General features: G+C 34.3%; 2 protein-coding genes across 2 annotated transcripts; both read left to right on the forward strand.

Annotated features, from left to right (window-relative positions):
- The first annotated feature begins 10,879 nt into the window (after positions 1 to 10,879).
- LOC130053290 (complement C1q-like protein 4) lies at positions 10,880 to 12,399 on the forward strand. Its single transcript, XM_056160245.1, has 2 exons — positions 10,880 to 11,109; positions 11,941 to 12,399. Exons 1-2 carry the CDS (start codon positions 11,007 to 11,009, stop codon positions 12,384 to 12,386), a joined length of 549 nt encoding a protein of 182 aa, XP_056016220.1. The 5' UTR covers positions 10,880 to 11,006; the 3' UTR covers positions 12,387 to 12,399.
- Positions 12,400 to 18,289: 5,890 nt separating this feature from the next.
- LOC130053474 (uncharacterized) lies at positions 18,290 to 25,799 on the forward strand. Its single transcript, XM_056160784.1, has 3 exons — positions 18,290 to 18,408; positions 19,350 to 19,497; positions 24,777 to 25,799. The coding sequence occupies exons 1-3, from the start codon at positions 18,290 to 18,292 to the stop codon at positions 25,797 to 25,799; spliced, it is 1,290 nt and encodes a 429-aa protein (XP_056016759.1).
- The last annotated feature ends 1,547 nt before the right edge of the window (positions 25,800 to 27,346 follow it).

The following is a 27,346-nucleotide window of genomic DNA, read 5'->3' on the forward strand; positions in this document are numbered from 1 at the left end:
TCATGGTAGTTGCAACTAACTGTCGGAGTGCTGATTCCTAGATACTACGTATGTTGTCAGCATGGAACTCAGTATTTTGAAAACATAAATTTCAAAGTAAGTGATGCTTTAACAAACTATATCTGGAGACTGGTCACAATATATCAACACCTATTTCTATTTTTATTATAAGAGACAGCTGTCTGTGTTATCGAAAAAGTCATGTTTTATGCTGCTGATTTTGGACAAGTAATGTGAATTAGAAATTTCTAAACAACTCTGTTTTTTTTTTTTTTAGAATTCACATTTGATTTACATCACATCACTTATAGTTTTTGAAACAATACGTCGGAAATTTCTCATTTATGGCAGTCAATATTTTCGGGAAAAGTAAATACTGACGATTTCTTAATATCCTATTGTAATAGACAACCCTTTGACAATTAGCGACATGGTTAAGAATTCTATTTTTTGCTTCATATATCACCTGAAATCTTTTAAAAGAAAGGTGAAGATAACGAACAGTGATCAATCTCATTACTCTTATAAGTAATACAATAGAGAGTTAGGCAAACACGGACCCCCTGGATATACCAGAGGTGGTATCAAGTGCCTAGGAGGAGTATGTATCCCCTGTCGACCGGCCACACCCGCCGTGAGCCCTATACAGTCCACTCCACTTATATTGAAGTCGGTTATATTGAAATATCTGTTATATTGAAGTTAAAATAAATCCCCTAGTAGCAATATTTGTGTAGTTCACTATTGGTTATATTGAACTTTGGATATAATGAACAATTCAGGTCCGTCCCCTGGATTTCATTATATCTGAAGTAAACTGTATCTTGATGTCCACATATGACAAGATATGTATATGCATGGAATTGTTTTGATTTATTTCATAAAACATAGTTAGAAAGTGGCATATTCTGCGCTTGTACATTTGTAAAACACGTAAGTATATCTAAAATAGTTTTATTTGTGCATGGTAGGTTCTATGATGACTGCATACGTTGAGTGGTCGACACACACAAATATAATTGCTGCAAAATTTTTTTCTGGAACACAGAAATATGAAGTCACACACATACATACCTACAAAAGGCACACGGTACACGGAATCTACAGCAGTTGACAGCAAGCCCCATCTTATAGAAATTTGGTTTGTGTCCATCTGAACATTGGCGGAAGTTTGCAGCTGATACATGTAGTAATTTCGTTTCTCAGTTGTTCACGCATAGGCAATACGTTTGGACAATTTCAGAGACAATTTTCAAATGAGTATGTTCAAATCATTATCGCAATTACCTATGCTTACCTACTTTCATGAAACGTACTAAATTTAGTTTCGCTACGGTTCACTGGACAAACCAGTTATGTATAATTAGGGGTTCTGACCCCTGGTCATTGACATTGTTATCGGGGATTATATAAAGGGAATGTGAAAGGTGAAGATAACGAACAGTGATCAAACTCCTACAAGCAATACAAAATAGATAGTTGGGCAAACTCGGACCCCTGGACACACCAGAGGTGGGATCAGGTTCCAAGGAGGAGTAATCATCTCCTGTCAACCGGTCACACCCATCGTGAGCCCTATATCCTGATCAGGTAAACGGAGCTATCTGCAGTCAAAATCAGTGTGCCAAGAAAAGCCTAACAATCGGTATGAAACACGTCAGACAACATTTGACCAAATGATATGTTTTGTTGTCAAACTAGATTGTTATAACTACCATAGAATTTGCGAAATGCTGACTTCAATCGAGACTGTTGAACCCCCTGTACCATGAATTTATTTGTCAGAACTTTGCCTCGATTTAAAAACTGACTATACGCAGAACAAGCTCTTGCATATCAAATCAGTTGAGATATATAAAAACCATATGCAGCTGAGAATGGAATATTGCTACAAAAATATGGGAAGCTGACGATGGAGAAGTTGGAATGATCCCGTTTGTCATACAGTTGAGTTGTGAGTTTGGCGTTAATGTCTACTTTCAATAGAATATCTAATTATGAAGCGGAAGTGGACGACTCTGTGGTGTCTTTTATTTCGAGCTCACATATGTAAAACTATTGAGTTTAGCAAAAATATGTGCATTGTAAAATTTGAAATATGGTCGTTATGACGATCTAGTTTGCCAATACAACCTATCATTAAGTCAAATGCTCTCTGGCGTGTTTCATACCGTTCTTGGCAAATTGGTTTTGACTACGGATAACTCCGTTTACCTGATCAAGATATAGGGCTCACAGCGGATGTGACGGGTCGTCATGAAATTCTTACTTTTCCTAGGCACCTGATCCCATCTTTGGTGCATCCAGGGGTCTGCGTTTGCTCAACCCTCTATTTTGTATTGCTGATAGGAATTATGAGATTGATCGCTATTCGTTATCTTCATCTTTCATAGTTTACCAGAATCTGAATAGTCTATATTTTTATGAATGCTTTATATGAATGATTATTTCTGATATCAACTGTAATTTCTGAAGGATATCTTTATTGTGAAAGTTGAAATTTAGCTATATATAATGTGCTGCTTAACTTACAAATGTAATGTATGTTTGACGTCATTCGTGAATGTGATGAAAGGTGAAGATAACGAACAGTGATCAATCTCATAACTCCTATAAGCAATACAAAAGTAGATAGTTGGGCAAACATGTGATGTGATAAACATGTGATGTGATAAATTTATTGATGTAGTGATTGGTATATATCATTACCAAGGTTCCTTTTACTACCGGTACCCCTTTTACACGTAAAACATTCCCCCTTCAATTGAAGAAATCTCCAGAATTGGAGAAGCTCCCTACAACAGGATTGTGAACTCTACAATTGGCAATTAAAGATCATACATGCATTATCACATTATTTTCTCACCATTTAGGATTCACTCTGTGGTTTTTTTCTCTAGAATTATTTATATATTGTAATGTGTTATATATCATCTTTTTCCTCTTTTCCCCAAATTATGTGTCGCAGGATTTCTCTCTGGAAAGTAATACATGTACCACTCAATCTACCCTACCTTTACTCAAGGATCACATTCTGATTGGGAACTTAGAAATGGGACTGACTGTGTTTGTTATTATTTGATATGTTCTAAACTGATTGTGGTATGGTCTCACCTTTTAAAAGTTGACTATCCATTGACGAATTGCATATTTGATTTCACTAGTCAATATTTAAGATCAATGTCATTTATAACTTTGAAATATGTTGAAAAAAATAGAAAAATAATTATAGTCAATAAATTTCTGTGTATTCAATAATTTTGAAGAGTTAAAAAAATCTATGTATGATTTGAGTTTTAAATAGCAAAACTTATAAAAGTACTTTTTGAAAAAATATTATTAACCAGCTTGCAATCGAATCCCCCTTTTAATTCGATTTAACGCTTAATTTATGTAATGAGGATTGCAAACAACCCAGCTCTCCTTAAATTACTTTTTCTTCTTCGTTAAGAAATCTGCAACGCTTTAGATGACGGTGTAAAAATTGAATGATGGTATCTTTCTGGGCATGTCCAAAAACAAATTTATGGAGGTATTGATTTCTGCCTAACTTTAGTCAGCGGAGTCTGAATACAAAATGCGATGAAGATGAACTTACTAATGTAATTGATTATGGTGACGATTGACTCACAATGATGTACTATATTGGCTATGTATAATAAAAGGAACAACTATTTTGCACCGATAAAAAAATTAAATAAATATTTTCTTGAAATTTTGTTCTGTGTATTGGTTTTAATTTGCGTCCAGCGTTATGAAGACATTTGTATGAGCAGTGGTATGAAAAAATCGTTCATTGCAATTTTATTGGACAGTAATGAAATGAATGCTGAGATAATATATGAGTGAGAATTGAAGGTTACTCGAATATAGGTAAAAAAATTACAGATGGGTGGTCATTTCTAGAGAAGAAACTGTTTAATGAATGGAAGGAAGCATGTAACACTGACACAACCGAAGAACTGGTGAAAGAGACAACAATATATTCTGAAACATCCACACAATAGTCACTAAAATGAATTGTTCTAATTTTATTTTTTAATGGTTACTGAAATATGACAGATTTGGTAATTGAATGTTCAGTGAATAGTCACTAAAACTTATCGGAATGGTCGCTGAAATGTAACTCAGTGGTTATTAAAACTTGATAGAATGGACACAGAAACTGGACAAACTGGTCACTAAAACTTGACTGAATGGTCACTGAATCTTGACAGAATGGTCACTGACACTTGACGAAATGGTCACTGAATCTTGACAGAATGGTAACTGAATCTTGATTGAATGATCACTGTCATTTGACTGAATGGTCACTGACACTTGAGTCAGTGGTCATTGAAACTTAAATCAATGGTCACGGGAAGATTCCTGACATTCAGTGGACTGAATGATAACGAAATGATAACTAAAAGGTGACTGAAAAGTACTTATCAGTGATTATTAAGTTATCATTCAGTTACTTTACCGTTTCAGTTCACTGACTGGTAAGATTTCATCTTGTAAAAGTAATTGTTTTCAGAATGTCTTTTTGTCTGTTTTTTTTTTAGTGTAAAAATATGTCGTTAAATGATGCTGCTCTGTCGTATTCCATGGATCATTTTACTTGTGAACGTAATTGTTCTTCCTATTTAGAAGAATCCAATCAAATACGTACACGCGGATTTATCTTCATGACGTAGATATTCTTTAATAGCATAAAATGGGAAGCATCATTATACCTGTCACGTTCAGCACATCTACTTCCCAACCCAATAAGACTGAAATCAAAATGGTAAGGTTATATTTCATTGTTTAGTATTTATTTCCGCAGATGTTGCGATGTATTCAAACAAATTTACTTTTATGAAATAATACATGTTGACTTATGAATGACGATCATGAACTCTCTAGTATACATACAGAATGGAGGATTCTCAGTGAGTGGTCCCAATTGTTTTTGTTCATGTCAGAAACATTGTTATTCATGTTTTGATAATCATATTGGTTTGGGATTAGTTCGAGATATTTGTATATCGTATTTATTTGATTGAGATATCCTCGCAGTGTTCCTCGTATACTGCATACATATATAACACTTTAGACCATAAATCGTACACGCCATGAGTTGTATGAAAAGGGACGATAGCAAACAGTGATCATTCTCATAACCTATATAAGTAACCATTGACATTCATTTCAGAAAGTATATTTGGTACGTATATATATGCGCATCTGGTGCATCAAATTTGGTACCGTACAAGTTTTACAATATGACCCCTGGGTCGAGAACTCTGCTGGTGGACTGTTAGTCCCCGAGGGTCTCTACAGCCCAGTAGTTAAGTACTGCGTTACTAGCTTGAAAATACGGATGTATATTTAATTGCTGTTATAAATTTTAGAAATTCATTTCAAAATTAAGGATTATCTCCCTCATGCATAGCTCTTATCCTTAAACGAATTTTACTGCACTTTTTAGGCACGCTGTTTTTGGCTATAATAGCTCTAAAACTTCATTGTTATTTCGGATTTCAAACATTTCGGTTGAGCATCACTGAAGAGACATTATTTGTCGAAATGTGCATCTGGTGCATTAAAATTGGTACCGGATAAGTTTTATATAATAATAAAGAAAAGCAAATAAAAACCTACAAGTTTTGAAGCAAATTATAGAAAGCAACAAAGCAATATTGAGGCATGGTCATATTGAATCATTCCATACAATTACTCAATACCACCTATGCATGAATTTCATTTTCTTTCCAGAACATGTTGCGTGTGATCGTCTGTGTCTGCCTTTTTACTGACATAATGGTATCCTCCTACATTCAAACCAAACTTGATTTGTCCAAAATTACCTCGGTGGATCAAAGTGGTACCGCTGAGGGTAGAAGACACATATTACCTAATGATAATGTCGCTCCCGGGTGTGACAGCAAATCTATCACAGAACGAACATCAGATGTCATAATGCGCCAGAACAGTTCACCTGATTTGTGGCCAGCTGTATGGTCGTAAAATACTGCGGGTTGTACTTTGTAGGGATCTTGAGTAGGATCTGAATTGAATAAAGTTAATATCTGTATAGAAGTTTCTTGATAGTGTGTTTATGTAATAAGGAAAACTGAATTAATTGATCATCAGCTGTGCTTACCTTTCTACGTGTTCATATTTATGAAACAATACAACTCCATCTAATGTAAAACAAACGACTCATGTTACTTAATTTGTCAATGTCGGAGTAATGGGATTGATAACTATTCGTCGTCTTCACATTTGCCTTAAAGTTGTGCAATTTAAACACCAATATCAACAGAATCTACCAAATCGCCTTCATTATCAAATCCCTGTTCAGAGCACGCAGTTCTCCAATTGACCAGGAAAATAATTTCTTGAAATATATGGAGTTTTCAAAGATGGAATATATGGAACTCCAAAAATAGGTACATGTAATACAGAAAGTTATATTAAAAGTCATGTATTAAAACATCAGAGGAAAAATAAAATATCGAATTAGACTTGATGTGAATGAAGAAAATGCAAACATATATGGTAAATATATTCTACCTATTCTGCTTCAGGATTAAGTTAGTATGTCATAACGATCTAATCTACCAATATAACCTGTCATTGGATCAAATGCCATTTGATTTCACTGGATATGAGGTGTGAGATTGATCAATGCTCGTTGCTTCATAACTGATAAAATCACATACACACATGGGAGACATATTCTAATTTGTTATGCTTTATGTTTCTGTCAAATTACTAAATGTATAAAATGTCTAGGTAACACATCACTCGAAACTTTTCATTGCAGTCAGCAATTTGTCTACAAACATCGTATTTTCATGCTATAGAATTTTTATCTTTTACCTCAACACTTATTGGTATTATAAACAAAATAGTAAATGTTTCAACATAAATTGCATCCGGGGATATTTTAACGAATGAAATATACCTATTCGTCGTGAATATAGTCATGGCATTGCTGTTGAAAATATTATAAAAAATCGATATATATTTCCCACAGGTCAGTTTATTGTTAGAATGCATAAACTACAAACCACATTTGCACTAACATTTCTGTCGCTGTTGGACTTTACTACCAATCCATTAAATATTTGAAATTACAATTCTCTACAACCCAGTAGCTAAGTACTTCGTTACTAGCTTGAAAATACGGATGCAGATTTAATTGCTGGACTAAAATTTAGAAATTCATTTCAAAATCAAGGATTATATCTCCCGCATGCAAAGCTCTGATTCTTGGAAGAATTTGACTACATTTTTTGGCACTCTAGTCGTACAAGTTTATTGTTATTTCGAATTTCCAAAATTTTGGCTTTAGTATCACTGGAGAGACGTTATTTGTCGAAATGCGCATCTGGTGCATCAAAATTTGTACCTTATAAGTTTTACATGAGGTATAAGTTCAATGCTGAAAAAAATAACCGAGCTTTTTTCTTATTCTCATGCAATAAGGAAACTCTAGTGTTCGTTAATTTTGCATGTCATTTAAAGCAAAAATTGTACAAAAGCCTCAACACGAGTGAAAGAAATATCTTGGTGTGGCCTTCAACTCAACAATCAGATATATCGACATTTTATCGATTAAAATCTTTATTTTCATTCATATGTCGATTCAATATATCGCAGTGAACTCGATAGGAAAGACACCACAGAAACCTCCATGTCTGCTTCAAATAAGATTAAACTTGAGATGTTGAAGGGTATGAAGTCCCCATTGTTTAGTTGGAATCTGGTGTTTGTTACTAAGAATGGTTCGATCCGCTTGTGCATAGTTTACATGTTAATTCTCTTTAAGGTAACTCCATACTCACAGTTTTATCTGATACAAGTTTAAAAAGTGTATTTATTTCCATTTACTAGAGTTCAAACCAACAAATTATCAAATAAAATATATAGGTCATCAAACTTTTTAAGATGCAAGGCATACCTAAATAGAATCGTATGTCACTGTCAGAAAATTGCGATTTTGCATAAACAGCGTTATCAAAATTTAATAAAAACTGGTTATGACGATATAATAGCTTTCTTCACAAAAATATACAAAATGTCTGTAAGAGATAAAGGAAATCTATTACATAATAGACTTGATAGAGAAATCAATAAAACGGAGTTATTGCCCTTGGATTCAATGTTTTGAAACTTATCATTGGTTATTTATCTATAACTTAGACTTTGGAAATATTTTATTTTTAACAAGATTTTTTACAATAACTATTGACAAAGACTCCAACAAAATGTACGTTCCTCTCATGAATAAATCTAAATAAATCATTGTTTTTGCAACATCTGATCATATCACAGGAGGGTGGGATTCCTTTATGTCGGTATTTTGCAAATATGAGGTAGTTACATGATCTTACTTGTCATTATGTGGGATGCTTTCTGACGTGTTTTATTCCAATTGCTAAAAAAAATTGTACATGAAAAAGTGAAGATAACGAACAATGATCGGTGACAAATCTCATAAAACCCATAAGAATACAAATATTAAAGGCACGGAAAACACAGATCCCTGGATACATGGGAAGTGGCATCGGATGTCTAGGAGTAAATACTGACTTTGTCAACGGATTATTTTGTTTACCTCATCAAACAGGTGGTTGCCTACTCAAATGAAGTTTCTAGAAGTAACAGGTTTCACCTATACCGTTTCCAGAGATCTCTGCTTATTATGTTCGCGGTTTTGTAGTATTTCAATGAGTCATTGTGGAAACCTGGGTTTCAGTTTTCATTCGTCTTATTTGCATATATCGTGTAGCTAAATTTCAGCCCATGGTAACCGTTTTATTTTCGTCCTTTTCGCCCTAGTTGTCAGTGGGTGGATTTTAGACTGGGTGACATTGTTTTTTCCCTCATAGCTTTCTTTAACACAACTGTGTCTGGGCGAATTTAAATCTTAGCGAAACAGTCAGCAATTGCAGGAAGGCGAAAATAACACGGTTCGAAAATAACACTGTGTACTGAATTTAGATAATAATAATAATAATAATAATAATAAATGGTTTGATATAGCGCCTTTTCCAGCGCATGCTGCTCAAAGCGCTTTACAATAATCAATGTACATTATTACTCCGGCAGACCTTATATCAATCTAGAACTTTCTCAGCATCCTAGGAAACTTATAGTGCAAGCTGCCATTACAAGCGCTAGAGCACTAACATTATAACAATATCTTTCACTGTCTATAGCCAGGTACCCCTTTTACACTTGGGTGGAGTGGGGAAATTCATGTAAAATGCCTTTCCCAAGGACACAACGTCAGCCCTGCCGCGGTCAGGACTCGAACCCACGACCTTTCGGTCGAGAGTTTGACGGCCTAACCACTAGGCCACCGACGCCACAAAATGATGACAAAATCATATTAATTACGGTCCACCAAGGAACGGGTCATTATTTGATATACATTGAAAGATTTTAGCTGTACTTCTGCGGGATGAAAATGTTCACAGGAGTTATAGTATTGTTATTTTCACCTTTAATGTTAGGATAAGTATTATTATTCAGTATCATCAGACTATTATGGTTTTATACTATATTATCATTAGGGACAGTAATCATACGTATTGTAGTATAATTACACGACTAAGTACGAGATCTATCGTATCATTGAAGTAGTGTGCTTGTAAAGATTCGTTATCTCTGCACTAAATACAGGATTTTGTGTCATATGCCTAAAGTTGAACCACAGATAAGACATTTCACTCGATAGAAAGGATTTAAACAGGGAGGAAAATGTTGACTTACATATTACTGTGTGCTCTGATCCTACCCCATTTCGTTGCGGTGTATTCATCCGCAGGGTTTGGAGAATCCGACCCGAACTTGACAAACGTTGTTTTGTCCTTAATCAAGACTATATAAATCGCATCGAAAAACTGCAGAACGAGTTCGAACACAAATCTAAGATTCAGAATGATCGAATAAACTCTCTTGAAGTTGAGTTGGCCAATCAAAAGGAATAATATAATAATAATAATAAGACCTTTATTTAACCAGGATTACATATTTAGCGATAACGCTAGTTTTCAATATGGTCCTGCATATAACATACATACAGACATATATTAGTAAAATAAACACAGATTAAAAGAAGTAGAATACATATAAACTTAAGAAATAATTATGAATGTAAGATAAATAGAATACAAAATGAAGCTTAAAAAGTATGGTGATAATCTCTAAGATAATTTCTCTTAAAACACGCAACACTCGTTGAGTTTCTTATGTTTTGATTCAAGGCATTCCACACTGTGCTCCCTGAAATGCTGAAAGATCTTCTATAATATTCTGTTTTTGCCCTGGGTATATACAAAATATTTGAATAAGAATTTCTAGTTTGCCTCTGACTGACTTCTGATACATATTTAAAAACATTTAAATAATCTGGCATTAAACCATGTAAAACTTTATACACTAAAATGACTTTTCTATAGACAAAGTAATCTGATAGAGGCAACCAGTTAAGTTCTGTAAACATGACATTAGATGGTGTTTCAAAATTTCTGATGTTAAGAATTACCCTTGCAGCTCGTTTTTGCAATATAAAAAGCTTATTCACATTTTCAGCATTTCTTGGATTGCTCCATATAGTACAACAATATGTAAAATGTGGAAAAATCATAGTATTAAAAATCTTCAGCAGCGCATCGTTTGACATAAAATATCTTATTCTTCTTAAAATGCCAATTCTCTTGGAAATCTTGTTCATAAGTGATTCTATATGACTTTTCCAGGACAAAGTTTCATCAATAATAATACCAAGTAATTTTGACTCCTGAACACATTCTATGACATGGTTATTTATCACTAAATTTAATTTTCGATACTTTGATAATTTTTGTGCCGATCCAATAAGCAAGGAATGCGTGACAAGACTGACTAAACAACTGTCCTTTGGTGATAGAAAAATAGAACAGTTACAAAGGCATGTCCGAAGACTAGAAGAAAACATAAAAGTTGACCAAAATCCCAATCACGATGCACAGAGCAGCTCTGGAATGGATAGCCACGCCGACAAGACTAAAGGAAACGGGAATATGACTCTTAGTAGGACACGGAGTTTGGACCCCACAAACCGGAAATACGAAACCCATCGTAAAGGTATAGGTCCACATCAGCAAATTATAAATCAATCAAACTGGAAATACGAAACCCATCTTAAAGATATAAATCAGCCTTTCTGTTTTTGGGTCAGTCTGTAACATTTTCGATTATCAAAACATTTATTGTATGGCTATGACCTCAGTGCATACACTATGCATGATTTAACGACTGGTTCAAGATGTGACAATATATCACTAATTGCATCATGATATTTTGTTTGTATTAACAACCTTTGCTATACACAAAAAAGGCGTAAAACTTCTTTGATATCGTAAAAGGAGAAATAAATCGTTCGAAGTATTTTTACTGTTGCCTTGAAATTGAATCTCTCTGTCAATCATTCCTAAAATCATATGAAATCGTCTTATCAAACAACTTCAAAAATGCAGAGGGTAAAATATCAAGTATACTTGCATCTACGTAAACATTTTTAACTTAAATTATTTACACCCGTAATGTTTGTCAAATTCAAATTCTAGTTTACTTTTGTTTGCTAGATAACAATCCAATTTTTCATACAAAGATCTATAGAATTATTTTAGATAGTATTTTTATGCAGAGCCAGAGATCAAGTGTAGAACGGGAAAATCTCCAGCTGTGTTTTCATTCAGATTGGTAAAGTTCACTTATACACACTCAAATTGAAGAGAAAGCATGGTAGGGTAATAACACAGCTTTGCACATATTCGCACCCCTCCATCCCTATTTGACATTTGGTGTTTATTTTTTAGTGAGAGCGATAAATCATAAGTCGATCGGGCTGTTTTGTTTTATCTTTTTTTATGTATTCAATTAAGTGATTCTTTTCATTTTCAAATCATTCTACAGGTCGGTTGCTCACTTCACAAAGTCCTTCAGTTAGTGACGTCACGACGATTGCGTTTTATGCCTATATGTCTAATACACTCCCATCAGCTGAAGCTACTGTACACCACGTGCTTATATTCGATGTGGTAAAAACAAACGTCGGTAATGCCTACAATCCATTTTCGGGAATATTTATCGCTCCTGAGACAGGGGTTTACGTGTTTTCATGGGGATTTTTAAATGGTGAAGGATCTCATCATTCCGTACAGCTGATGGTGAATGCCGATGAGATGGGAGTGGTTCATAGCCACACTGTCGGGATTCGTAACTATGCACAGTCTACTGGAGTGGTGACATGCCTAGTTAACAAAGTAGACGACGTGTTTCTGAGATTAAACGATGCTAACGGACCAATTGTTAGTAACATACATGGTAAAACATTCTTTACTGGATGGAAACTAAATTGAAATAAATTAAACAAGTACGCATTGAATCATTCATTTATGAAATATAAAGGTGAAGATAACGAACAGTGATAATTAATTCCACATTGGCTTATCTTACTTACACTCCAACTGCCCTTTGAAAACAATAAAATTCTTCAAAATCATTCTTCAATGTTGGACACATTTAATATCCCAGTCAATGGTTCATTGGAAAGACATTATGTGATTGATCACTGTTCGTCATCTTCGCCTTTCATGATTAGGAGTTACCTTGTCTACACTGGATTCTTCAACTTCACAAAAACTTTTGCATAGAAAGATACATTGGTGGATCCAGTAAATGTTCTACCAACCCCTATCTTTGTTCCTCGTAAAAATATTAACAGAAGTCAAGAAGAGAAACTTCAAACTTACTGTGCTACAACATATGCCAAGCAAATGTGGATTCTAAAATATTCTGCAGAACATTAAGTACATTTAAAACCAACAACATCAAAATGTATAACTTTTCAATATTTTGCACGACCATTCCTCGCGATAAATTAAATACTAGACTTTTTGATATCATAGACATTTGCTTTGACAACAAAAACGGAAAACGGAAATAGTTTTATCTAGTGATCAGTCATTTAAATCTTTACTGTGTTAAACACCACTATTATTCTATGCACAATCACCCTGAAGTTGATAGCAAAAAGATGCTGTCCGTTTCTCATTTACAATATCTTCGTAGTCTTTGGTGATCAGGTCTTCCAACAGTCTGTTGGATTTCCCGTGGCTATGAATTGAGTTTCATCTATAAGCATTAATCATTTTCATTCATATGTCGATTTAATATATCCCCTTGAACTCGACTAATATTTCACTGAATAAAAGACACCACAGAGTCTTACATAGCAGCTTCGTACTTAGAAATTTTATTGAACAAAGATCTCAAGATAAACTAACAACCCGTCTTTATGACAAACAGGAGGACTTCATTTTCTCCATCGTCAACTTTCCATATTCATGTAGAAATATTCCATCATCATATGGCTATCAAGCAAATATTTTCAATATCTTTCCATGTCCAGAGTAGATTGACCCTTGACCTTGTGACCTAAAGAGTGCTCTACTCTTTAGAGTCAACCACGCTAACAAGTTTGATATCTATCAAGGAAAATGTTCTTACATATTCAGAGGATATAACTTGGTCTATCGACCGACCAACATGCACAAACCAATGTGCCCTCCTTTTTTCAGGAGTGGTCATACGATAAATGAAGAATGTGATGATAGGTCAATTGAAACAAAGGTGCGTTGATTTAGATAATTTGATGATATGTGTGTATGAATGATTGAAATTAAATCAAAATGATACGAGTATGGTGATATATTTATCATGTACGGTGTGTGATACAAAGGCTGATCGACCTTCCTTCTTTCTACGACAATAAGGATACAGTAGTTCAGGTGCATATGTCTAAAGTTTAGCAGATAGTAATTGTGAAAGTACTGCTAGAGTAACGTGTTTAGTGAAATTTACTAAATATCTCTAGAATATCAGTAACGTGTAAACATTGAAAGGTATTTCCCAACATGATACAATGCTACCACAGGCACTCGAACTTTTAAACACATATATATCTATAAAAATGGCTTCCTTTAAACAAAATATTCTTTGATAACCCAGTAAAATTAACACGTCTTCCCACGTCGGCCGGAAAACTTTTGATATGGATTGAAAATTTACGACAGAACTCACTTTATTCTTAGTTTCATTCTGGGCGACGATGGAGGGAGGGTCAAAATATCAATTGAAAGATGCTAATAAAATCGCCATCGTGATGGAATTTGTGGTAATCAAATGCACACTTTGTGGCAGTTGAAGAGGAAACGAGAATCATTTGCGTAGCAAATATATTGGCAAATGACATATGCTCAAACAGTTATTCATTTGAAGAGTTGAGCAAAAAAATTAAAAGATTAAAATCAAAAATAATAAAAATCCGGATAAATTTAAGACAAGCTTCCAGACCTGATGCCGTTTTTATTGTTACATGTATTGCTAGGGTTAAGATACGACAAACCAAAGCTTCTTGAGAATTCATTGAACATACCAGGTAAACTATATTTATATAGTTTATATGATAATGGATGATTTTTTTTTTTAAATTTCCCGTGGGGATCCGGGTTAGGATAGTTCCCCAGTACCTTAAACAACTAACTAACAAACAAACAAAACCCCAAGAGAGCTCGTGTAGCTACAAAATGTAATATGAGGATTAATATATATTTCTTTACTTCCATTTGGCCTAGACGAAATTGAAAATGTGTTACTCATTATTAAAATCAGATTTTAGACGGTGGCTATTTATAGCCACTGTCTTATGCTGCCGCTGCAGTGGACGTTCTTGTATATACACAGGGATCCTAGTGGCGGAAATATGGAGACAGAAAATCAAGAACATTGAGTTGTTTTATTATCAAAATTAAGTGTGTATGATTAAAAATAGTTTTGAAGCCTTCTCAATATCATTTTATACAACGGTAAACTGACAACTCAACTGTATGACAAACGGGATGATTTCAGCTTCTCCATCGTCAACTTCCCACATTTATGTAGCAATATTCCATTATCACCTGCATATGGTGTTTATATATCTCAACTGATTCGATATGCAAGAGCTTGCTCTGCGTAAAGTCAGTTTTTAAATCGAGGTAAGCTACTGACAAACAAGTTGATGGTACAGGGATTTCAACAGTCTCGAATGAAGTCAGCATTTCGCAAATTCTATGGTCGTCATAACGATCTACTTCGTCAGTACAATCTTGCATTGGATCAAATGCTGTCTGACTTGTTTCATACTGATTGTTAGGCCGTTTTTGGCACACTGATTTTGACTGCGGATAACTCCGTTTACCTGATCGGGATATAGGGCTCACGACGGGTGTGACCGGTCAACAGTGGATGCTTACTCCTCCTAAGCACCTGATCCCACCTCTGGTGTGTCCAGGGGTCCGTGTTTGCCCAACTCTCTATTTTGTTTTGCTTATAGGAGTTATGAGATTGATCACTGTTCGATATCTTCACCTTACATGTAGGGGAAGATAAGTTGCTATTCGTGATAAGTTACATTTTTTGATTCATACATATTCATACGATAACGGCGTTGTCATCAACACTTGCATTGGATAATTCATCCAGATTGATATTGCATTTTAGTTGGTTAGATTTGCATTTTTCTGCCAATGACGAATGCAGTATTCAATGTGATTTCGTTAGTGAAACTGAGTAAATAATTTTTTTTAAATTTTTTTTAAAATAATTTATTATTTTTCCATATTCACATAATCATCAGTAATAGTAATGAAGATACATATTAATCATTTTATACATTCTCACACTCTTTCACACTACTAGTTCAGCATTATTGGTTGAATACTTCTTATTCTAGGTTACAGATCAAAAATAATTTTCCAGTTTTCCCACAGTCTGTCAAATTTCAAAACTTCACATGATTTAATTGCTACAAATTTTTCAACTTTGTATTTGAAAGAAAGATAATGTATCAGCCCAGTAATATGAGAAATTTTGTTTTGTTTTGAACAATTGAAAACATATTGTTTGGTATACAGAATTATGAAATTAACAACTTTATTACACAAACTGAGAGGCGTTTCACCAAAAATAACATTACTAACATTAAAACCAATTCTTTTTTATGTTTTTCTGAAAATATGTATATATATATGTGTGTGTGTGTATATATTTTTTTATTATTACAAGATTTTTCACAAAAATTTAGACTAGCAAATGTATGTACAATGCAATACAACAGTATTACCAGTACTATATCTAAGTTTTTAAATACTTTGTTAAGAGATCAGATGTTAAAAAATAATTGTACACCATTTATTCCTTTTTACTTTGAATTCATACTGTTGAATGATAAATGTTCCAAAGTGTTGTATGATATGATAAATAGTAATGATCCCATACCCAAATCAATTCAAAAATGGAACACTGAATTATCTGTACATTTAGAAGGCAATGTTTCTGTCAAAGAGCTGTTTAAAGTTTGTTTTAAAACAAGTATTGATACCCAAGTTCAGTGGTTGCAGTACCGAATTCTTTACAAGCTTCTTCCTACGAAATATTACCTCAAGAGAATCAGTATAATTTCAGATGACTGTTGTTCGTTTTGTAAAGAAAATGTAGAAACAATGCACCATATGTTTATGTCTTGTTCTTATACTTTAGCACTTTGGAATAATCTTAGCATACATATTTTCAGAGTAAATAACATTTTATTATCTGAGATTTATAAGAAATTGAGAACTATTTCAAACATATAAGGCATATCTGATAAATCTTTCATAGGGGCATTAGTTGTGAAAGTGATGACAACCAATTTCTTCCAAAATTTCTCAATAGCATACGAATATAAATGACTAACAAAAACATTTTTGTACAAAAACAAGAGAAACCTAATAAAACTACGTTAGATAACTGCTTTTAGTGTAAAGAAATATATAACGAAAAATTGTTGTTTTACAAAACAATAATTATTTAAGCAACAAAATTACATATTCATGTGCATGTTTTGAGGTTAAAAGGTGTTTGAAATAATCAAACATTGGTGTTATTATTGAAATAAATTGATATTGAACAATTTTCATAGAATTGATATTTTGATGATAAAATGACAGCTACATGTAATGATCCTTTACCAATCTATCTGAAAATTAAAAATCCATATGAGAATATTTCAATCACACGATGAATGACTCACTTGAAATATCTTTTGAAAAACAGTATATGAATATTATAGCATATTGCCAATACATACACACACTGTACATGTACCGTTACTCAATAAAATCTTACTTATCATTAGGTAGGCGTAACGTGAAATTGAAGAAAAGTCATTATCTGAACTCAGTTTAATATTTATTCTTTTTTTCCCCATAACACAACATGCTAGAACATTATGACTATTTCGAAATAGATACATCACAGACTTTAATGAAAAGGTGAAAATAATGAACAGTGATCAATCTCATAACTCCTATTAGATATATTAATTATGAGTTGGAGTTGAATAAGCACAGATCCCTGGATATACCAGATGTGGCCAGGAAAAGCAAGCATCCCCTGTTGACCGGTTACATCTACAGTGAGTCCTATAACTTGATCAGGTAAACGTAGTAATCCGCAGTAAAAATTGAGTGTGTAAAGAACGGCTTCACAATTATTATGGAATACGCAAGGCAACAGTTGACCTATTGACAGGTTGTATAATATGTAAAACTAATACGGTACGATTTTGATGCACCAGATGCGCATTTCAACCGAAATGTTTGAAATCCGAAATAACACTGAAGTTTTAGAGCTATTTCAGGGGAAAAGAGTGTGTCAAAACATTGGAGTCAAATTCGTCTAAGGTTAAGATCTATGTGTGAGGGAGATAGTACTTCATTTTGAAATGAATTTTTAAATTTTGTAACAGCAATTAAATATATATCCGTCTAGTGTGTCCAGGGGTCCGTGTTTGCCCAACTCTCTATTTTGTATTGCTTATAGGAGTTATGAGATTGATCACTGTTCGTTATCCTCGCCTTTCATCAAGAGGAAACCAGTGCATGAGTTTAAGTTTCATGTTCGTTTTATTCTCTCATGAGAAAACAAATTGCTCAATTACAAGGCATGACCTTAATTCAATTTTGGGAACTACATTTTTAAACTATATATACATGTTTAATCTTTGAAATTCAATAAATCCTCTATGTCGGACATAGATTTGGCGCAGATCATAAAGAAGTACAGGAGGTGATATTGTGCTAATATTCATTAATATTTAAAAGATAAGATGACGTCTAGCATAATAGAGAATTTCTATAATAGTGCATATCTGTAAAAAACACAACACCTTTACGCGGTAATGCCTTTTTCAGATTGTGACACTCTGCAGCACGTGGCTGACGTTGTCTCCAAGTCCTCCAAAAGTAAGAAAGCTGTGATAATAGAGGATGGGGATGAGAAATACTATGTATGGAAAGAGTATATAAAAACTGCTTTTCAGCCCTTGAATGGGATACACAAGTTTCATCACGTCACCTTTTCAGCACTGCTGCCTGGAGTTGTTTTATGGAGCGTTGATGCAGATGGCGACAAGGTCCCAGTGATCCTCAGCAATCACGACCAAATCAGTGTAATCTACCACCAGAAATAACGCCAGGCGTACTCAGTAGAGAACGACAGGAATAGCCGTACAGATATATCAGATATCATGTCCAAGAGTGTTTCAGGAACACGACATGTCCAAGATTTTACGAAGAATAAGTGAAAGTTGCAATTGTTTTCGAGAACGATTAGCGTCATTTTAATGTCTTTTTTGTAACGTCAAAAAATATTATCTTGACCTTTGATTGCCTATATCTCAGTAAATATGCTGAATATTTGAACCAAACTTCACATGTGTCTTTTTAATGTTGTTTTCTATCATATTCCATTAAAAGTTAATTTTGATAATTTGTACCATAAGGACCCTTTTTGCATTGGACGGCTTATTTATTATTTTAAGAGAAAAAATTACTTTCAGCCACTCATCCTTATTACTATTTCCATACAACTAAGGAATAAGAACTAGCTCCGAAAATGAAATTTAAAAAAATGGAATATACAGGGTGTCCCAAAACATGCGTTACACATTTAATCACCTATAACTTTATGAAAACAAAAGCAAGTACAAAGATATTTTGTCAACATCTAGTGTATTAATATAAATTTTATTTGACAAAATTTCGGGAAATTCTGTTAAATAGTCAGTTAATTATGACGTCATAATGACGTCATCACATTTTCAAGATGGAACCTTCATGTGAACAGCTGGCAGAAATTGTCAAACTTTACTATGATTGTAAATCTGCTACTTTAGTCATTAGAACCATGAGAAAACAACATCCTGGAATGAAAGTACTCAACAGAATGCTAATTTACAGACTTGTGAGGAAGTTTGAAGTTAAAGGCACCACAAATGACACAAGACGCAATTCTGGTATTGGGAGACCAGGGAGTGCCCGTACCAAAGAGAACATTGATGTCATTGATAGAGTTATTACTGAAACTCCACAAAAATCAGTTAGACGGGTATTGCATGAACTGAATGGAACCGTTAGCAAATCTAGTATCATAGAATGCTCAAATTTGATTTAAAATTGATTTCATACAAGATAAGTGTGATGCAGCATTTAAAAGAGACAGACATTAAAAGTCGTTTAGAGTTTGCCCATTGGATTTTAAGTAGACCCGACTCTGAAAATTTTACAGATGCCATTATTATGGTTTTCCGATGAGGCCCACTTCCATCTTAATAATGTTGTCAATAAACAGAATTTTAGATTCTGGGGTTCGGCGAAACCCAATTTTTATGTGGAAAAACCTCTTCACTGTGAGAAAGTTACTGTATGGGCAGCATTAAATTCAAGCGGAATAATTGGCCCTTTTTTCTTCGAAGACACCGAAGGCGATGTAGTGACGGTAAATTCTGAACGATACTTAAAGTTAATGAAATCAAAATTTCTACCAGCTCTTAGACGAAAAGTTGTAAATTTCGATAATATGTGGTTTCAACAGGACGGTGCTACGCCACACACTACAGGTCGTGTTCTTCAGTGGCTTGACACCACGTTTGGTGATCAATACATTTGTTATCGTACCGCAAATGTTTGGCCACCGCACTTCCCCAATCTGAACCCCCTTGATTTCTTCTTATGGGGTTATCTAAAAGACAGAGTGTAGTCTCCTTCCCCACAAACAACAGAAGACTTAAAAACAGCAATTACACGAGAAATACGATCAATATCTGTTGATACATGTAAAGCTGTGGTAAAAAACTTCAAAAATCGTGTTCAAATAATATTAAATACAAAGGGACGTCATTTGGAACATATGTTGTAAAATGACATATATTATTCCGAATAAAGTTTTTTGGTGATTAATAAGGAAGCTGTGATAAATGTATGCATTGACAAAAAAATTAAACCCTTTTTGTTATATGTTGTAAATTTCATAATTGTAACTTAAGGTAATACAATTTTATAACAGTTTAAAAGTATAACATATGTTTTGGATCACCCTGTAGATATGGATTGTCAATGAATATGCAGACATATACGAATATTTCTTTCAAATTATAAACACACAATTTCCCACATATTCAAGCAAATAATTTGGATTGAGTACGAGGACTTTAACAGACAACAAAATATTTGAGAAAGTCAGGTAGATATATTTAAACTTCTTATATATTATAAGTGAATTACTTTTGATAATACAAATGTAACATTTGTAAAAGAGATTTAATGGCTAAAGCTGTCAGTTTTCTACATTTCGTGGATTCATCATTGACAAGAGCTGCTGACATTGGAATGAAGAACATTCCTGTATGATCATTCAAGATATTCTGAAAGAATCAGATTGAAATGACAAATATGTATATTTTCACATTTTACAAATAAAACATGTAATAAATAGAGTAAATATTTAACAAATAAATGTGTAATAAATAGTGTAAATGTCGTTTAACAAATAAAACGTGTAATAAATAGTGTAAATGTTGTTTAACAAATAAAGCGTGTTATGAATAGTGTAAATGTTGTTTAACAAATAAAGCGTGTTATAAATAGTGTAAATGTCGTTTAACAAATAAAGCGTGTTATAAATAGTGTAAATGTCGTTTAAAAAATAAAGCGTGTTACAGATAGTGTAAATGTCACTTAACAAACAAAACGTGTAATGAATACCACGTATAATGTAATTATTTCAATAAAATAAGTTAACCATCATTTCGATAAGATGCTGTACGTGTGGAAACGAAGAAAATATCATGGCCGACATCTCTAGGGCTGACTTGCGTTCATTCTCCATTTCATAGGACAATTGTGTGACGTAGAACTCCAGGTATTTGTTGAGAAGTTTCCGCAGGGGATATTCCAAACTCTACTGCAGTGCTATCTGTTTCAATAATAGTATTCAGTGGTATACAATCTGTGTAGAACTAGCAAGATAAACCGGTATGAATATAATACCTGTGTAGAACTTTAATAATGAGTTTGTAAATGCATTGCCGAATACTGTATAAGATTAATGTCAATAAGATCGGCTGGAGACAAGGAGACAGGGAAAGAAAAAGGAAAAATGAGGCAAAAGAGGGAGGATGTAAATTGAAACCCTAAATTTGACTTCCCTCCCTCCTCCCAATATGTTTTTCCCGGATTATAATTTTTTTTTTTACACAGACTCACTCTGATGTGTTTAGAATACAGACAGTCTGACAGGAGAAAAATAAGTGGATCCACCAATCGACAGTGAAGCTCCTTAGTGACCACCAGGCGGTTCCTCTTCAGACACAGCAGTTGGAAATCAAACTCGACCAAGCCATGAATATTGGTCTTCTTACTAAGACTCGGCTTCTTTCCCCCACGTTTGGGCTCAATTGGTAAGATAAGACAACTTGGAGGTCGAAATGATTGGCTTTCTTTAGCTTCTACTTTGGGTTGCTCGCTGAAAACAAAATGTTAACGAAAACCAATCCTACCCAACCCTCAATATGTTTTACAGTGCTTACTTTGATCTTTGACCTACATCCCTTACCAAAATTTGCTGTATTAGAATTCTTACCTATCTTTTGTCTTATTGAAATTCGTACCTCTGTTTACCTGATAGTTGTGGAAAGGATTCGGTAATCAGATCATGAATAAATATCATCAAGGCCTCCGCATCCAGGCCTGCATTATACAATAATCTTGTCATTGCTTTCTATAACTTCTTACAACTTCCTTGCAATATAGTATAACTATGTGTAGAGACCAAAACCACTGGCAATTGTATCGCTTGGGTTCGAATTCATTATTTAAGAGTAACAATGGCGAAACACAGAAATACTCGGTAATATACTAGTTTTATATTGTCTAATACATTTTAGGAATCAGTATTTTATATTTTAATACTCAATGCATTTAAATCAATTAGTTATCAATTTCCCTAGACTTGATAATACAAGGATACAGTTGTTCAATCTATTTATAGAGTGACCTTGCAACAGTTTTCCTCGGTACACCATCGAGTGTTATTGTTCCTCCGACGACTTAAATGTAATTTGGCAGAGTAGTTTATATAAGTTAAATGTTTTTGAGGCGAATTAGATTTTGAAAAATAAATTGTATTATGTCGATTGTTTTTATTTTGTTTCGCTTTTGATTTATCAACATGTTATTTTCTGTGTTGATTTAAATTTTGCGTTGTTTCAACAGTGACTGGGAGTATGTTCTATGTTTTGTCACGTAAATGTAATTTAGAGGCTGTGTGGTCAACATCCGGCTGAAACGCGATGACAATACCCGGCAAATTGTTCTTCGAGCAATGACCCCAGCTAAAAAGAACATTAGAAACGATAATAATCTAATTCATGAAAAACTCTACATTAAATTGTTTTCTATTGTAAACAAAATATATTATGGACCCCAACATTCTGTTTAAATTCAAATGTTCTGTAGGAAGACAGATACATGCACCTGTGTAAGGAAAATCAATATATACACAAAACGTACTACTGACACTGACAGGTAAGATTTTTAACATCTTTATTAAGGAGGTTATTTAAATTCTCTAGAGAGTACTTTACCTTCTGAATGCATGATATACATCGCTGCACAGTAATGTCATTTTCTGATATCTATTTTTATATTCATATGAAGCAGAATTTATTCAAAAACTTCTACGTGAGAAGAAAAAGTCTCTCGCTGTGACCTTCAATTCGACTTTAAGATATATCGATGACGTTTTGTCTATTAACAATGATAGCTTTCATTCATATGTCGATTTGATATATCCATGTGAGCTCGAAATAAAGGACACCACAGAGTCGTCCACTTCTGCTTCATACTTAGATATTTTATTGAAAGTAGACATTAACGGCAAACTGACAACTCAACTGTATGACAAACGGGATGATTTCAGCTTCTCCATCGTCAACTTCCCACATTTATGTAGCAATATTCCATTATCACCTGCATATGGTGTTTATATATCTCAACTGATTCGATATGCAAGAGCTTGTTCTGCGTATAGTCAGTTTTTAAATCGAGGTAAGCTACTGACAAACAAGTTGATGGTACAGGGATTTCAACAGTCTCGATTGAAGTCAGCATTTGGCAAATTCTATGGTCGTTATAACGATCTAGTTCGTCAATACAACCTCGCATTGGGTCAAATGCTGTCTGACGTGTTTCATACCGATTGTTAAGCCGTTCTTGGCACACTTATTTTGACTGCGGATAACTCCGTTTACCTGATCATGATATGGGGCTCACGGCGGGTGTGACCGGTCAACAGGGGATGCTTACTCCTCCTAGGCACCTGATCCCACCTCTGGTGTGTCCAGGGGTCCGTGTTTGCCCAACTATCTAATTTGTATTGCTTGTAGGAGTTATGAAATTGATCACTGTTCGTTATCTTCACCTTGCATCTTGCAGTGCGAACTTGCCGCCATCATTAAAACAGCAAACTAACAAGGTAAGAGAACATCAAAACGTTACTTTAATCTGAAGTCGAATGGCTAAAAAAAGAATTCATCTCCAAATCTCTCCTAATCGTGTATGATATGTATCATTGTTTAGCCAATGTTTTTTCCCTTCAATTCTACATTATCTACCCTTATCTACATGTTAAATCAGGAAAATAATTCACCATTCTAATTCAATTCTGTCAAAGAGGTTTGCAATGACAACATCAGATCCATTTGCCAGAACACAAGATGTCAAACGCTGTCAGTTATGCCCCTGCAAAGACAGGAAGTCTACAGCAGAGATCGTGTGTAACACCTGTCATGTCAGGACTGTGTAGGCCATCACATGACCTCAAATCCCACCATACGCCATGATGTTGTCACTTTTCAATTCAAAATCTTAGAAATCATTCCACCCCAGTGTAAACTACACCAAGAGCAGAAATGTGAAATGTTCTGTGAAAAATGTGCTTCCCCAATTTGTCAGAAATGTCTTGCCTCTGGATCTCATGAAAACCACGATATGTCACAGATTTCAGAAATTCACAGTTTTAAAAAACAGCTGATAGAAAAAGACACAGAAGAAATTAAAAGTAAGATTGCACCTGTGTTCGAATCCATTCTTTCTGAAATAGAGGAAATGTTGTCAAATGTTCTCGCAAAACATGGCAAAAAATAACAAGCCATTACTGAATTTGGCAAAAGATGTCATACACTTGTAGACATTGTTATCAATAGATATCTGAGTGAATCGAAGAAGATAGCCAAATAAGATGGTGACTCAATTCAAACTTTGAAAACTGAGTTCGGGAAAATACAATCATCAATACAATCAGCTATACATGAACACCATTCTATCCAGGCTTCCAACGATTTATCCAAATTTACCAGTTATGTTTCAAGGAATGAGGAATTAAGGAATATTCCCACTAGATTTGAATTAACAGTCCCACCTTTGGATCTCAGAGAACTAACAGAAGAGAGACTGTGTCAGATTATTAGAGTCATTCCTCCCTCAATGAAATCAATCATTCCAGGGCATATCCTGCAAGTCAGTCATCCAGTCTCCAGTTTCAATGAACCAAACAGAAAAGTATTAGAGAAGCCTGAAGTATTAGCAGTTCTCAATACTGGCTATAGAAAGACTTACAGAGTATGCTGTATTCCTAATACAAATCAGTTCTATGTCTGTGGTGACACTAAGACCATCAGACACATGAACACCGAGGGGTCAATAATGGAGGAGATTATCACTAAGTCAGGATATACTCCATATGATCTGACAGTCACCAGAGAGGGACATCTGGTGTACACTGACTTGAAAAATAGAAGTATCAACAGACAGAAGAATGGCAAAATAGAATGTCTGCTCAGACTAGAGGGCTGGATACCACGGGCCATCTGTCGCATCTCCACACACGACGTACTAGTTATCATGACGACTGATGATTGCAAACGAAGTGAAATTGTCCGTTACTGCACATCTACAACCACACGGACACAATACAATGACAACGGCAAACCTATATATTTTGATCCAGACTTTGTCACCGAAAATAAGAACCTTGATTTTGTTGTGAGTAATTCTAATACAAAGACAGTAATGGTGGTAGACAAGGAAGGCAAGTTCAGGTTCAACTATAATGGAAATTTAAAGAAATCATTTAGTCCACGTGGTGTGGCCACAGAGAATATGTGCAACATCCTGATTGCTGACCGTGATAACCACGTTATACACATCATTGATCAGAATGGACAGTTCCTCCGGTACATAGACACCTGTAACTTACACAAACCATATGATCTCAGTACTGACAGTAGTGACATGTTGTTTGTTACTGAATGTGATTCCGGCATTGTGAAACAAATTAAGTATTTAGAATAAAAACTGACTGTTAAAATAATCTCATAAAATAATTAAATATCCAATGTAAATTGTGCTACAATACTATGAATGGCTGTCTGCCAAGTGAAAGTACCATTCAAGGGATTGTAAATAAAGATTTAAAATTCATGTTGTTGCAACGTGATTTATAAATAAATCCTTAACACAAACAATGCGTCAATTAATGTCTTCCCTCGTCTTCAGAATATAACATGGATATTACCCTGAAGTACCCCAAGTTGTTACGAGATATCGACAATGACTCGAAAGAATAACAGAAAAATTGAAATAAGTTTCAAACTAAGAATTATGTATGACCAAAACAAGAAACTAACCATGATAATAGGAGGCAATGCATCGGATAATCAAACGGTTTATGAGTTGTTAATAGAATTCTTATGCAAAGTTGAAAATTTTGTCTGGTTACAAGAATCGTGACCAGCTGCGACAAGCCAGGTTGATAGACAATGGCCGGTGCTAGACTAAAATCCAACGGTTGTCAAAGACGTTCCGCGCACCAAGAAAGATAACTCTAATAATGCACGGGTTTCATCCCCCTTCTTGAGATCTTAGGTAGGACATAAGTCTACAACGCTACTGAGTTGAAAAACAAACAAAACAAATACAACTTAATAGATAAACTCTAAAACTGATTATCATTTAATACTATACATCTCATTATATTGAATGTTAGAGCCTTCTATGTTAATTAGTGCATGTACATTTTCAGCATCTTTTTACTGATTATATTATCAAAATACGGCACTGCTAAAGTTTAACAAGCAATGTCCTACACAAGGAACGACGTATTCGATCACGAATAAATACTGCATGAATACTTATCATTTCCATTAGTGGAACTCTTCAAATTAAAGGCGCGTAAAGTCGTGCCACCGGGACAACATACGTAAACATCACTTAGGCCCACGTAATATAAATTATGGTATCGAATACATATTATAACCGACTGCAAACCACGACACTGATTAAAATTCTAAAGGCAAATTTAGCAATTGATTAATCTTACAAGAAAACAGACGAACTTATTAAACTATGTGAAGGAGTGCAGGTACTAAATCTGCCAAATCTGACCGATATAAAGCATCAATCGCAAGAACTGTGAATGGAAAAACCAATATGCACATCCGACACAATAACCTTTCTTCTAATTGATGGGATTCATATGTTATTAAAATCATTATGTCAGATTATAAAGACATTCTATTGTATCATACAATTTGGACAGGTTCATATGGCATGGACTTTGTAATCGTTAATGTAACTCTCTCTCTCTCTCTCTCTCTCTCTCTCTCTCTCTCTCTCTCTCTCTCTCTCTCTCTCTCTCTCTCTCTCTCGCTCGCGCGCTCGCGCTCTCTCTCATTTTCAAATACTTTAGAATAAGTTATATATTTGCCAAACTGCATTTTTTAGACGTTTATAACACTAATTAACTTAACAAATGCGTTTCTAAACTGCATATAAGCTAACTTGAAAATTACAAAATATTGCTTGACTTAGGAGAGAGAACATCGTTGTTTGGAATTTTT

This window comes from Ostrea edulis, chromosome 3, assembly GCF_947568905.1.
Source record: "Ostrea edulis chromosome 3, xbOstEdul1.1, whole genome shotgun sequence".
NCBI classification, from domain to species: Eukaryota; Metazoa; Mollusca; class Bivalvia; order Ostreida; family Ostreidae; genus Ostrea; species Ostrea edulis.

Bases quoted from the DNA above. Each gene is read 5' to 3' on its own strand.
- LOC130053474 (XM_056160784.1), top strand. From the start codon at position 18,290: ATGCCTTTTTCAGATTGTGACACTCTGCAGCACGTGGCTGACGTTGTC. The intron at 18,409-19,349 runs GTATATAAAAAC...GCTAATTTACAG, and splicing joins AAATACTATGTATGGAAAGA to ACTTGTGAGGAAGTTTGAAG. The intron at 19,498-24,776 runs GTATTGCATGAA...CATTCTATCCAG, and splicing joins CACAAAAATCAGTTAGACGG to GCTTCCAACGATTTATCCAA.
- LOC130053290 (XM_056160245.1), top strand. From the start codon at position 11,007: ATGGATAGCCACGCCGACAAGACTAAAGGAAACGGGAATATGACTCTT. The intron at 11,110-11,940 runs GTATAGGTCCAC...ATCATTCTACAG, and splicing joins ATACGAAACCCATCGTAAAG to GTCGGTTGCTCACTTCACAA.